The 14,619-nt window shown below is 50.8% G+C and overlaps 1 protein-coding gene across 1 annotated transcript; it reads right to left on the bottom strand.

Annotated features, from left to right (window-relative positions):
* Nucleotides 1-94: 94 nt before the first annotated feature.
* Nucleotides 95-14,359, bottom strand: Themis2 (thymocyte selection associated family member 2). Its single transcript, XM_052177604.1, has 6 exons — nt 14,215-14,359; nt 10,260-10,400; nt 6,687-7,097; nt 3,442-4,517; nt 1,627-1,777; nt 95-1,273 (listed from the first exon to the last, which is right to left on the bottom strand). The coding sequence occupies exons 1-6, from the start codon at nt 14,306-14,308 to the stop codon at nt 1,164-1,166; spliced, it is 1,983 nt and encodes a 660-aa protein (XP_052033564.1). The 5' UTR covers nt 14,309-14,359; the 3' UTR covers nt 95-1,163.
* Nucleotides 14,360-14,619: the final 260 nt, after the last annotated feature.

Raw genomic sequence — 14,619 nt, forward strand, 5'->3', positions numbered from 1 at the left:
TAAAAATTAGGCAGCCATTTCTCTATAAGAATTCAAGGTTTGGATGTGGTTTCTAAAGGGTCTGGTGCACAGACAAGACAATAAATTTCACCCATACAGAAGCGTGTGTCATTTTTATTCTGAAGCTTTATCATAAGATAATCTTGGGCAGTCTGTCACTAACAACTTTCTTTAACAGTGTCAAAGTACCACCAAGGGCTTGCCAGATTTCCCCAACTTTGGGTTTCCACAGTTTCTTGGTTTTGTTTAATAAATATATTTGTACATCAGGCTGACCTGGAATTCACAGGTATCTACCTGCTTCTACCTTCTAAAGGTGTACACCACCAAACCCAGCTTTAACTGTTTAAATTGTGTCTAACTGGGGGGTGGGGGGGTTGCAGGGCTAGGAAGGGAATGCTCAGAGTCCAGAGGCAGGTGTCTGATCCCCTGACTGGAGTTACAGGCAGTTGTGAACCACCTGATGTGGGTGCTGGGAACTGAACTTGGATTCTCTGTAAGAACAGCAAAGTCTTTTTAAACTCTGAGCCAGTCTCTCCCCTTGTGTAAATTAGCTTTCTTTGTTCCACTAACAGATTTGGAGAACTAGTGTCCCACCTAGGATTTTATTCTTGGGGGCAGACTCCTACATTCAGTCACATGAGCCCACTTACTGGGTATTGATCATGAGCTGGCTTCTACCAACAAGAGAATCCTGCCTGCCCCTTGGCACAGAGCCTGGGCTGCACAAGTAGGCCACAGAGGTGGGCTGCACAAGTAGGCCACAGAGGTGGGCTGCACAAGTAGGCCACAAAGGTGGTCTACACTGGGTGACACGATGAAGACTGAGTTCTCTTTACTGAGAGGCAGGCAACACCGAGGCTGGTGGCCTTTGATTTTTCTCTGTGCCTAGTAGTGGGACAACTGATGGCCGGGCCATAGGAGAAGCCAGAACCTGAATGACTTGTCTGGACACCAAGGCTCTTAAGGCTGAGGGTATCACGTGCAACTTCTGGGACCAAGCCCACCCAAAGAGGCAGGAATAGTGTCAGTCCCATGCCCATCAGAGTTGCAGTCCCTTGGGACTCTGCCCTAGGTCCTCCAAGAGTTAGCTGGTATCCCATTTCCCTGTGCAACTGGAAGTGTGGCTTCCCCAGCACCTAGACGATTTCTTCTGAAAGTGCTCAAATTTCTTCATAGTCGTGCTCATCCACATCTGGGTCCGGCAGGAAATAAGACTCCATGGTAGAGGACTTGCCAAGTGAGCTTGAAGATTTGGGTTTCATACTCAGCACTGAAGAAGAAAAGAAAGTCCAGGTCATTCAGAATCTTTGTGTTTGGAAAGTTCCTTTCCCCTTCAGTTTCATCCTCTGAACAGGGAATGGATTGCCCTGACTGTGGCTCAGAAACCACAATTCACTTTCCTTGAACACTGTGGCCATTGTACTGTCCTGTTTGTCCCAGAGGACATCATGTCTAGGGTTGAACTTGTTGCATCGCTGGAGTCTGAAGTCTACAGAGAAAGACTAGAGAGAGTTTTTGGCCTGATCCACTCCATATAAGCTTGGCTTTCAAACTAGGACCACAATAGGGTCCCCTGGCCAGAGCCATCAGAGATGGGAGATGGCTTTGATGGACCAAACTCACCTGAATTCTGTGTTCGAGGATTGGATTTGCGGTCTTTCTTGTGGACAGAAATCTTGCTGTATACATTTGATTTGTTCTTGGGAAGGGATTCCAAGGTCTTCGCCTTGAGTTCAGGCTGTGGGCAGGATTTCTGCGGTTCTACAACTCGAGGCTGAGCAAGATAAAAAACAAGCAAACTAGAAAGCGGTAAAGGTACAAGAATCCGCTGCTGAGCCCACTGGACAGTTACCCGACAGTGACAACTTGCTGTGTGGTTTTCTGGGTCAGGCTTCCCGTGGACAGAAGTCCCTCATGGGACTGAAACTACTCCAGGGCTCATTGTTTTATCCACTGCCACGTGACTATATGATAAATTCAGGCTATATAATAAATTCAGGCTCCCAAGGTCCCAAAACAGAATACCTGTTGAGTTCACCAAGCATACTTTGGACAGCTCACTCCGACACACTGGCTGTGGAGTGGGGGCTGAGTTCAAACCCAGCCGTGCCATCCTCCTAGCTGTGTGACATCAGATGACTTAGCTCTCTTATCTCAGCTGTAAAGAGAACGCTGGTGCATGTGTCCGTGTGTGTGTGTGTGTGTGTGTGTGTGTGTGTGTGTGTGCACATGCGTGCATCGTGTGCGTGTGAGTGAGTGTGACCTGTGAGGGTAGGAGGTGTCGACCACCAAGTTTTCAGCTCTCCACCCTCCCCCAGTATCCTGCCCGGCTCTTTTTTTAGGAAGAGAGATAGTGAGTGGAAAATGGCAGTGGACACAGCAGTGAGGTGACAGAGAAAACAAGGCTGACTCGGCCCAGGAGTCAGGGCCTCACCTCTTCCGGAGCCTGAAAGCAGAATAAAGGTCTTAGCTGTGGGTGTAATGTGTTGCAACAGGCCAAACCAGAGCCTTCCTGTGGCAGGAATGGGAAATAGGAAGCAGCGGTGGGAGGTGGCCCAGAAAGGCCAGGCTGCAGTCAACTCCTGGGGGATCCTGATGTCATGTGGAGCCACTGAAGCTTTTAACACAGGGCCCAGCAGGTGACCAGATGAAGATTTAAGAGCCGTGGAGGTTAGTTTTAACTGTTGACTTAGCATGACCTAAAATTTCCTGGACAGAGTCTTAATGAGAATTATCTAGATCAGTTAGGTCTGTGGGGACACCTATGGGGATGGTCTTCACGGCCAATCAGTGTAGGGCAACTGAGCCCACTGTGGGTGACACCGTTTCCTACGCTGGACTCTGAATTCTGTGTAAGTAAGAAAGTCAGCAAGAAAGCTAGCAGACCACATTCACGGACCCGATCTTTCTGCTCCACATGGTGTGGTCAGCGGTCCCAGCCCCTGCCTCTGTGCCCTCCCTGCAGTGAGCATCTGTAACCTGGAAGTGTGAACTAAAATCCTCCTTCCTCCAAGTTGCTTGTGGTTGGCGCATTTTATCACAACAACATAAATCAAACTAGGAGAGGAGGCCATCGTCCTAAGAGCGATGGGGAAGGACAGCAAACGTCTAGGGAAGAGCAGACGATGCTCCGCTTGGAAGTGGCCAGAAGGTGACAGAAAGGACAAGCACCAGGATCTTGGAGTCAGAATGTCCGCACTCCAACTCAGGCCTTCTGTTTAGTAACCCCAACTTCAGGTGCCTATCAGAGTCTCAGTTTTCATTTTCCCAATCATAAAATACTGACAACTACACCAGAAGTGGGGAATAACTGGTACAAAGACTAGAACTCAGTGAGCTGCAGGTTCAGTATGACTGAGAATCATCACAGGCAAAAGGGAAGGACCCAGGGTGAGCCTAACAGGTGACCCCTCCCTGCCCGCAAGGTTCTGTCCATACCTTCACACCGCCCTCCTTACAGTTGCGCGTGTTCTGCTGCTGCTTACTGATACCCTGGCTCTTTGGAGGCCTGGGCGGAGGGGCTTGGTTCTGAGAGGCTGGCAGCTTCCGGAGGCTGTAGTAAAAAGCTTCTGACAGTTCCTCCACCACAGCGACAGACAGCGGCAGAGCCACCTGGGGTGGCTGTCCCTCAGCCTCCACCACAGTCAGGTCCAGCCACCGGGGAGGGATCTCGAAACACATTTCTGGTTGTGAGTCCAGGCTTACCACCAAAAAGGGCTCTGTGAGCTTCTCCTCCAGCCGCAGGCCAGGGAAGGAGGCCAGAGGGTCAGTGGGGTGACGGGTATCCTTGGCCACCACCTTGACCTCACAGGGCAGGGGGTACTGAGCAGTGAGATCCGCTAGGCTATAGCGTCGGCTGTCATTCACCTCCTCCACAAAGCTACCAGAGAGGTAGAGGGGCAGCAGAATCTGTTCTTTGTCCTCCTCCTCCTCCTCTTCCTCCTCTTCCTCCCCAGACTGCTCACTCAGCCGCTGACATATCAAGACATCTATGTCCTGGCCTTTGGTCCCACAGACCTGGCCCGACTTCAGCACCTCCAGCCGATCACCCACAGCCACGAAAGAAAAGTCAGGGTGCTCTTCCTCGTTCCCATCACAGTCAGTTGTGGCCACCACACGGAGGGACCGGCCTGGTTGGAGAGCACCCAAAAGGTCATAGGCCGTGGGGAACTCCCTTGGCCTCCGCTTGAGCTTGCCCTGGTAGGCCCCAGAGAGGGTGAAGTATCTGGGCACTTTTCGGCTCTTGCTTGAGGCCACAACCCGCCAGGGTGATGAGGCTGGACCGTAGATGCAGAGCCTCTGGCCTTTGCGTAGGAAGCTCACCCACGGGTTGAGGAAGATGGGTGGACCCTCGGGGACCTCCAGGATCTCCGTGCACAGAGGGAAGGGGCCACCCCCGGCCAGCACCTCGCTCAGCCGCAAAGGTTTGAAGAAGCAGATGTGCTGAGAGGAGGCGGTGACATCTTCTACCTCCACCTCCAGAGTGGACGGGATCTTGACGATGCCCCTGCGCACTGTAGGGAAAAGGCAGGTCAGGGGCCTGGTCACACCACCCAGAAGCAGCCCCGACCCCAGCTCTGACTTCTGTCCCACTATCCTTTTCCTACTATATAGATTTTTAGCTCAATCTTTTTTTAAAAATTTATTTATTTTTCTTTCTTTCTTTCTTAAACTGCCTGGTTTAAATTTATTTTTATTTAAGAATTTAAATTTGTCGAGCCGAGCGGTGGTGGCGCACGCCTGTAATCCCAGCACTCTGGGAGGCAGAGTCAGGCGGATTTCTGAGTTCGAGGCCAGCCTGGTCTACAGAGTGAGTTCCAGGACAGCCAGGGCTATACAGAGAAACCCTGTCTCAGAAAAACCAAATCCAAAAAACAAAAAACAAAAAAACAAAAAAAAATTGTCTTTACTACTTTTAACTGTGTATAGATGTGAGTACGTGAGTGCAGGTGACCACAGAGGCCAGAGCAGCTGGATCCTGCAGGGGCTGGAGTTACAGAGGGTTATGAGCCACCTAACAGATAACTCTAGTTCCAGAGAGATGTGATGCTCTCTTCTGGTCTCGATGGATTCCAAGCAGGCACATGCTGCACAGACATACATGCAGCCAAACAACCATGCACAAAATTAGAAAAATTAAAAAAAAATATTATTACTATTACTATTATTATTATTATTATTATTATTATTATTATATTGGGTTTTGTTGAGACAGGATATCTCTGTGCAACAGTCCTGATTTTCCTGGAATTTTCTTTCTAGACTAGGCTGGCCTCGAATTCACAGAGATCCTCCTGCCTCGGCCTTCTGAACACTGGGATTAAAGGCATGTACCACCATACCCAGCCCAATATTTTTTTTAAACTCCTTATTAAAATAAAAACGAAATACATGAGCCAGGTGTTACGGTGCATCATTACAGTCTCAGAGCTCGGGAGATGGAGGCAGGATGGTCAGGAAGGAGTTCAAGGCTAGGCAGGCTACATGAGATGCTGTCTCAAGGGGGCTGGAGAGATGGCTCAGTGGTTAAGAACACTGACTGCTCTTCCAGAGGTCCTGAGTTCGATTCCCAGCAACCACATGGTGGCTCACAGCCATCTGTAATGGGATCCAATACCTCCTTCTGGTGTGTCTGAAGAAAGTGGCAGTGTACTCACATACATAAAATAAAAATAAATCTAGAGAAAGAAAGAAGAAGAGAAAGAAAGAGAGATGCTGTCTCAAAAATAACACTAATTAAGGACCCAGAAGAGCACTCCCTTTTTCTTTTCTTCTCCATAAATAAAATAAAATCTACTTTATCATATCATAGGTATGCATTTTTAAACAGGGGATAACTAATTTTAAAAGCTTTTAGGTTCTTCTTTTTTTTTTTTAACCAGGTATGGTGCCACATTTAAATACTCTGGCACTTGACTTGGTAGGCAGAGGCAGGAAGATCAGGGGTTGGAGACCAGCCTGGGCTGCATGAGACCCTGTCTCAAAAAAAAAAAAAAAAAAAAGTTGTACTTAAAAACGTTTCTTTTCGCTGAGCAGTGGTGGCTCAGGCCTTTAATCCCAGCAATTGGGAGGCAGAGGCAAGCGGATTTCTGAGTTCGAGGCCAGCCTGGTCTATAGAGTGAGTTCCAGGACAGCCAGGGCTACACAGAGAAACTGTCTCAAAAAAAAAAAAAAAAGTGGAGGTCAAAGGACAACTTGCAAAGGTCAGTTCTCTCTTCCACTGTTAGGTCCCAGGGACAAAACTTGAGCGTCGTGGTGGCAGCACTAAATTTATCTGCAGAGCCACTATCCCAACTCTGCTTTAAAAAATAATAATTGTATTATTGGCATGTGTGTGTGCACACATGCCAAAGGGAACATGGGGATCAGAGGACAATTTTCACAACAAGGGCTTTTTGCACTGACTGAGCTGCCGCCCCTCCCCAATGATTAATTAATTGTTTTGCTTTTCAGTTTTGAGACGGCATGTATGCAGCTGTCATGGAACCTAACCTTGAGAAAGCCTGTGGAGGATTGGATGTGTTTATCCCTTTTCCCTGTCTCTTTTTATATCACATTTCCGGTTTCATTGGGCATCTGTATTCCGTTACATAGCAGACACGGGGTAAGCAACATGGAGCCCCAGAGTTGGGGGTGTCTCCGACGGTGGCTCCCAGCCACTCCGCTCCCGTCAGGTAACTTACTGTGCATGATGGCTTGAAGCACATACTGGGGCTTTAGGACCACAGAGTCCCAGGGCAGTCTGGGGCAGCTGAGCTGAAGGTCCTTCCCGGCTGGGTCCTGCAGGATTTGGAGCAGGGTTTGTGGAGCACTGGGCTTGCATCTCCAGAAGGGTCCCTTCTGGGAAAGCGGCAGATGAAGGATGGCCTCCTGGGTCTTTGAGACCTGGACGCAGCGTGCATGGCGGATCCCATGGTGCACTTCCACAGCCTCGAGTCTGAGGGGCTGATCCTCAGGCACCACCCTGGCCTCGGTGACAATTTTTTGAGTTGACTTGAAGTAAATGGGCCACTGTGCGGACTTCTGGGGCGTGGCAGAGAGGAGCTCCTCCAGGGTTCTGTAGCTCTGCAGGCTGGTGAGTGGGCGGAAGAGGCCTGTGGGATTCAGCAAGGGCGAGGGGAGAATGTGGAGGGGGGGTGGGCAGGGCTGGGGGGAACAGGCTCTACAGATAACCCAGCCAGAATCCCTCCCGGGACAGGTGTCAAAGATGGGCCTGCATCTGGACATCAAGACTAAAGGTCTGGATGACAGTGTGCAAATAGTGAGGGCAGAAATGGTGACCCAGGGAACAGAATCAGGGCGTACTCCTACACACACACACACACACACACACACACACACACACCTCCTGAGCTTTCCCACTTCCTGGCCTCTGTCTTTAACTCAGCCATGCCATCAGTTTTTTCCAATAGACACCCTCCCCCACCCCTCCAAACCCTCACACCCAAAGTCTGTCTCTCCATCTTGAGGTAGCACCATTGTCTCTTTCTTCCAAATTAGAGCCCCGGGGTCTACTAGCCCAGGGGCCCTCTGACACCCCACTCCGCCCATCGGCCAGGACCAACCATCCGCTCTCCCGACATTCCTGCCACTCCCAGACATCCTGCCACCAGGCTGCCCAACTGCCCAACTTCTGGAAACAGTGGTTTCTTGTCTCAAAAGTCACTACCCAAATCTAATCAAGGAAATATCTCAGAGCCTGGACTGAAGGACATCCTCCTGAAATACAGGTCTGTGACCTCTGGATACTGTTCAGTGATAGACTGTTCAGTTAGCATGTGAGAGCCCTAAACTAGACCTCAGTGCTGGGGTAGGGGTGGGGTGTGGGAGTGGGGGGGAGGGGAGGGGTGGGGGGTGGTTGGAGTGGGGAGTGTTGACAGAAATCAAAAGGATAAGGACACATTCCAAGCTGAAACAAAAGTAAGAAAGAGAAAGCAGGGAATGCCTGTTTTCTGAGCTTGCGTTCAGGGCGGAGGGAGCGCTGCCTGGTCAGTGGACTTCAGCCGTGGGTTAGACAATCTCACGGGATGGAAATGAAGTCCCCTGAGACTTTGACCACTACCCTCTAAGTGGTTCTTCGAGCAAATGTTCTCTAGGGGAAATGATATCTGGAAAGAGGTGCCACACCCACAGTCTATGTAGTCAAAGTGTCCCAAAGAAGCGTGTCTACACACCCAGGTATGTGTTTATGTGTATGTGTGTGCAGGTGTGGACCCGTATGTGCACCTCTGGGTGGGTGAAGGACCTGTATGTCTATGTGTGTATAGCTGTTGGATCCAGTTGCAGGTATTTGAGAGTTGAAAGAAGTCTTCTGTAGAAAAAGAGTCCTCAGAGCGCAGAAGGAAATGCCTCATTTGAATATCTGAAAAGCCCCAGGCTCCTCAACACGTTCACAAGAGAAAGTGTGTCAGTCCAGCCTAAGGGATCAACGTCTGCTCATGTCCAGCTGCCCGCCAGAGGCGTGTGCGTGTGTGCATCTGCACATATGTGAGTTCAGAATGCGCCTGCTCTGATGCCAGCCCCTCCTCCACTCTGGTGTCCCTTTGGGGTTTATTTTTTCTGTGCGGCTTGTTTTCAAGACAGGGTCTCATGGATCTCAGGCTGGCATTGAAATACAAAAAGGCCAGGCAGTGGTGGCGCACGCCTGTAATCCCAGCACTTGGGAGGCAGAGGCAGGTGGATTTCTGAGTTCAAGGCCAGCCTGGTCTACAGAGTGAGTTCCAGAACAGCCAGGGCTACACAGAGAAACCCTGTCTCAGGGGGAAAAAAAAAAAGAAAGAAAGAAATCCAAAAAGATATTTTTTCAATATACATATTTTTATTTCATGTGCATTGGTGTTTGCCTGCATGTATGTCTGTATAAGGGTGTCAGATCCCCTGGAACTGAAGTCATAGACAGTTGTGAGCTGCCATGTGAGTGATGGGAATTGAACCCAGGTCCTCTGGAAGAGCAGCCAATGCTTTTAACCACTGAGCCATCTCTCCAGCCCTCCAAAGAGATCTTTAATTTTTCTTTTGTTTTTTTTTTGTTTGTTTGTTTTTTTGTTTTTCGAGACAGGGTTTCTCTGTGTAGTTCTGGCTGTCCTGGAACTCACTCTGTAGACCAGGCTGGCCTCAAACTCAGAAATCTGCCTGCCTTTGCCTCCCAAGTGCTGGGATTAAAGGCATGCGTCACCACCACCCAGCCTAATTTTTCTTTAAGCTAAAAAAAAAAAATCACATTTAAGCCAGGCATGGCAGTGCACACCTTTAAGTTCCAGAACTCAGGAAACAGATCCTTATGAGTTTAAGGCCAGCCTGATCTACATGGTGATCAACCAAGGCTATATAGTGATACCTTGTACCACTAAAATAACATAAATCACATTTATTTAGTGTGTGCGTGCATGTGTGTGCTACAGCACATGTGTAGAACCCAGAGGACTATTGTAGGAGTCACTCTGTCCTTCCAGCATGTGGGTGCCAGGAATCGAACTCCGATCGTTCGGCTTGGCTGCTGCTGCTACCTCCCAGGCATGAGACCTCCTCCTGTTCCTCCGGCCTCTGCCTCCCTTCTAGGATTCCAGGCATGTGCCACACACACAGCTCTGGATTATGCAGTGCTAGGGCTAGGACCCAGGTCTTCACATACACCAGGGAAACACCTACCAACTGAGCTAGGTCTTCAGTCCCTGACCCTATTGGAGATGGTGTCCCATGCATCCTAGACTGACTCGCTGTGACACTAAGGCTGGCCATGACTTCCGGGTCTTCAGTCTCTTCCTCTATGCTAGAATCCAGACATTGCCTCCACAGCTGTTTACCCTGGGGTTTCTCAGGCACCTGGCACATGCCACGCTCCCTTAGCTGGGGACCCCCTCTTGCTCAGTCTCTACAGACCCGTCCCACCCTGAGTTGCGCCTGCTTCATCCGCCCTTTGTCTTCGTTCACCGTCACGCAGGAAGGGCCTAGTTCATCCTCAGTCCACACACCCAGCTCCCCACAGGACATGTGGGTGTCAGTAGATGTTTGATAAATGAACGTGTGAGCAAACCCGAAGACCCAAACCTGAAGCCCTGGAGGCAGATATGATCAGAAGAGGGCTGGGACAAGCCAGACTGAGGATGCCCTTGGCCTTGTGGCTACATAACGGCGGATATGTCACCCTCACATGCAAAGCCAGAGGGGCGGGCGTGCTGCTGAGAGTGGCCAGTCCACCCACAAGTGGCACAAGACACGCCTACAGGATGCTAAGAGGGCAGAGGTGCACACCTTACCTGTGAAATTGGGATTGAGCTCCAGGGTCTGACCTGTCTCTGGGCACTCGCACACAACTTTCTGGAGGTCGACATGTGTGACCTTGATTAGGTCCCCCGTGGAGAGGCAACACTCATTCCCAAAGAGCTCATAGATGGATCCTGCGGAGACACAGACTCAGTTTCTCCTTTTGACAAAGGCCTGAGTGACCTATGTCCTGTTCCGTGTAAACTCTACTCAACTGTTCCTGCCGCCATATCTTTCTGCTTTGAAGTACTGGGAACTGGACCGGGTCCCAAACACACGTGTAACTATTCTAGCCCCTCCCCCCCAGCTGCAGCAAACACACGTGTAAGTATTCTAGCCCCCCCCCCCCCAGCTGCAGCCTTCCTGGCCTTTTCCTGCTAAAGGGCAGCGAGCTCAGCCATCCATCCTCAGACAGTTTTCCTGGTCTCCACTGACCGGGGAGGCCAGCCTCATGGTGCCCTTCTCGCAGCTCTCCTGGAGTGAATGCACGGTCAGGGCTGGTCGCTTTCAACATCCTTGCAGCCTCTGGGGGTAGATTCCTCCATGAAGCAGTAACTAGCCAGTGACTCCGGACTCCCGTATTACAGTTACAAAATCAGGCTCAGGGTAGGTGGGCTCCGCATAGACATAGACAGCGAGGAGGCAGGCACCTGGCTCTTCCCACACCCTGCTTTCTGCTTCAGATGAGTGAGCAGTGAACTGCATGCTTTCTGTCTGTCTGTCTGTCTGTCTGTCTGTCTTTCTATTGGAGCAGGCTCCCCTGTCATACAGCTTGTCCTGGAACTTTCTACTAAGGGTGATGTTGAGCTGCTGACCCTCCCGCCTCTACCTCCAGAGTGCTAGGATGGCTGCCACCATGCCAAATTCTTTGTAGCACCAGGAATCAACTCCCCAGGGTTTCAAGCATGTGAGATGAGCTTGGTACCAATTAGCCACACACCCCGCCCAGCCCCAAGGGCAGCTGTTAGCTTTTGTGTTTTTCTTTCTTCGCTTTTGTTTTTAAAATCATGTTTATCTCTTTTTTTTTTTAAGATTTATTTATTTATTATATGTGACTACACTGTAGCTGTCTTCAGACACACCAGAAGAGGGCGTCAGATCTCATTATGAGATGGTTGTGAGCCACCATGTGGTGGCTGGGATTTGAACTCAGGACCTTCAGAAGAGCAGTCAGTGCTCTTAACTGCTGAGCCATCTCTCCAGTCCAAAATCATGTTTATCTTGAATGCATTCCACAATATGGATGTGGAAGTCGGGACAAATCTTAGGAGTCAGTTCTTCCTTCCCATGGTGTGGAACCAAAGGATTGGATTCAGGTTGTCATGATTGGCAGCAGCCACGCCCCCATGCCCCGCCTACCAGCTAGCTCACTCAGCCCTGCCAGTCTAGCAAGTTGCCCTTAAGAAGATGTAGAGGAGATTGAGGCCCTGAGCGGCACCTCCAAGTTCAGCAGCCACTTGTTTAATGCAGTGTTAAAGCTGTGGAGAACACTGGGAGATAGAGATCTCACAGAGCTGTGTGCCCAGGGTCCGTGCCCAGCGGCAGAGGAGGGGAAACCGCAGGTGGCAGGACCTTTTGGCCATCTGGTGCGCCCTAGGAGAGCTGCTCATGGGGTCGGGAGAAACTGGTATAAATCTCACCCTAACCCCTCAGGAAACTGCACACAGTTGGTCAGAGGCGGACCTTCTTAGCCGCGGAGTTATATATACCTGGCCCTGCGCTGAGTGTTAACTGATGCTTCACTGCCCGGATGGGTGACTGCCCTTCCGGGAACACACCAGCAGTTTCCCTTTTCTAAATAAATAGCGACAGCAGTTTCTCATTCCTAAAAGTGATAGCTCAGAGAGGTGACATCAGCTCCTCCAATGATCAGTAAAGAGGAAGAGTAGGAACTCAAGCTCACCCTTAGTTAAATAGGGAATTCCAGGCCAGCCTCAGAAATAACAGAAAAGAGCCAGCAAGACGCTTCCCTCCCCAAGTCTCATATGGTGGAAAAAAAAAAAACAAAAGAAGATGAAAGTTCTTTGACCTTCACATGTATACTGTGACACATTCATGCCCCACAATAAATAAATAAATGTAAACAAAGACTCAGAAAGCCAGCTGTGGTGGTACACATAGTCTGGAGAAGTCTGGGCCACACAAGAAGAACTTGCCCTAAAGGGGGTAGGAGGAGGGGGTGGGGGATGCTAAGGATCTTGGCTAAGAACTACCTAGAGTGCTGGTCTAGGGTGTAAGGTGGTCCTGGGGCCCATCTGCGGCAGGGCATGTAATGTGGGGGTGGGAGGAGGGAGCCCTGAGGGTAGCAGGAGGCAGCAGACTTGGGGTATCAAGTCCAGGGTATTTACCTCCAAAACTGGAATTCCACTCAGTTAGGAATCCCACCACACCCTGCCCGTATGGTCATATACCCTCCAAGTAACTTGCATACTCAGTGACATCCATCTGTTCTCACGTCATGTCACCCCAAGTTCTTCCACTTCCCGCCAGCCCAGGTCAGAGCAGATGAGGAAACTCCGGTATTGTGACACAGGTAAGTAAGCAAGAGATGCCGGGGAGGATGTTCTGAGCTGGAGAAAGAATGACCAGGCTCCCAGAGCCCTACTTCAGGGACCCATCGGATTCCCGTGGACCAGAGAGATTCACTGTGGTGGCCCTTGTGTGCGGTCTACAACCCACTCGGCCACCAGAACTCTTTGCGGGCAGCTGCGGTGGCAGTGCCTGGTTCCCTCACTCCGGCGAGCAGGATGGAGCAGGCGTCCAGAAGCTGCTTGCTCTCTGAGGGAGAGCCTGAATCTCTGGCTCTCCCTCCACTCTCTCGTCTGCCCTGGATCCACAGAGCAGCCTGGTGGGTCTCTCGCTGCCTTCTGCGTCCCTTTTCGTCCCTCCCTTACCCAAGTGGTCAGTCCCTGTGGCTGTGTCCTGTTATGTCCATCTCTTCTCTGCTATGAGTCGGGGTGGGTGGGTGGGGGGGCCGGAAAGCTGTAGGCAAGGACAGATGTGCAGGCAAAAAGCAGGGAAGGCTCCCTGTGGGGGAGGACCATTCCATCTGAGAATCCAGCAGAGGAACGGGGAGATGAGCCGCCACCGCGGAGACGAGACGGGAGTGGGGGTAGGGGACGGGGGGGGGGGGGGAGGGCAGGGAGCAGAGAGCTCAGCAGGAGGGCGGATCTGGTGCTAAAATAACGAAATATCTTAGCAGTGAGAGCTCAGGGCCCTGGGTTGGATCCTTGCAAAAAGGGAGAGAAAACAAGAAAAGAGAACGGAGGGAGGGAACGAGAAAGAAACAGGAACAGTGAATGGCAAATTCAGGCAGAGGCAAACGGATCGTTGCAAATTTGAGTCCAGCCTGGGCTACAAAACAAGATCCTCTCAAAAGAACCCCAATAATGATAGTGAGCACCCTAGTGCCTGCCTGGCACAATGGGGCGAGCTATCGCCACTTATTTATCCATTTATTGTTATAATTGTTCTTGCTGCTTGAGACAGGATTTCCTAGGCTGATTAGGTCGCTGCCACCCAGTCTCTGTTAGAATTACCCAGGAGCCTGTCAGAATTACCGCGTCTCCCTGTTCCTCCGCTGGATTTGAGGGGGGAAAAAATCTGTGTTAAACTCAGGACTCCTCATCAGCCGCGGGACAGAAGCGAAGCTCAGGGCGGTGGCGCCTTTTGGTGCGGATCATAAACCTCGGGAAAGTAGCAGCGTCTGAATTCAACCCCAAATTCCTCGGGGTCTAACTCTGTGGCCCAAACTGACCTGGAATCACGTTATAGAACAGACTAGCCGCCGGGCGGTGGTGGCGCACGCCTGTAATCCCAGCACTCTGGGAGGCAGAGGCAGGCGGATTAGAACAGACTAGCCTGAAACTCCTGCCCATCCTCCTGCCTCAGCTCCCCAGTAATGGCATTTCAGGCAAGCCTGGCTCCTTCCACCCAGAGTCCGCTCACCCTCGAAGTAGACTCCGGAGCAGACCCGCAGCACGCGCGGAAGGGAGGCGGGGTCCAGGCCGGTCACAAAGTCCTGCAGCGGCACCGGCTCCATGGTCGCGTCCCTCGGACTAGAGTTGCTTAGAATCGCTCAGAACAATCTACAGTTTACAGAGAACAGTCCGGAAGCCACGCCTACTGAGACCACACCCCTCAGGTCAGGTTGGTAGGAGCCCTACAGGGTTCTCTGACTTGCCCTGAACTCTTGAGTGGGGACTTTATCCCCCTGAACTGTCTTTCCATCTCTAAAATTATATCATTTCTTAGGGTTTCTACTGTTGTGATAAAACACCATGACCAAAAGCAACTTGGGAAGGGAAGGGTTTATTGTCTTACAACTCTGGGATCACAGAGGGTAGTCAGAGA

The sequence above is a fragment of the Apodemus sylvaticus genome, chromosome 3 (assembly GCF_947179515.1).
Source record: "Apodemus sylvaticus chromosome 3, mApoSyl1.1, whole genome shotgun sequence".
In the NCBI taxonomy this organism is placed as follows: Eukaryota; Metazoa; Chordata; class Mammalia; order Rodentia; family Muridae; genus Apodemus; species Apodemus sylvaticus.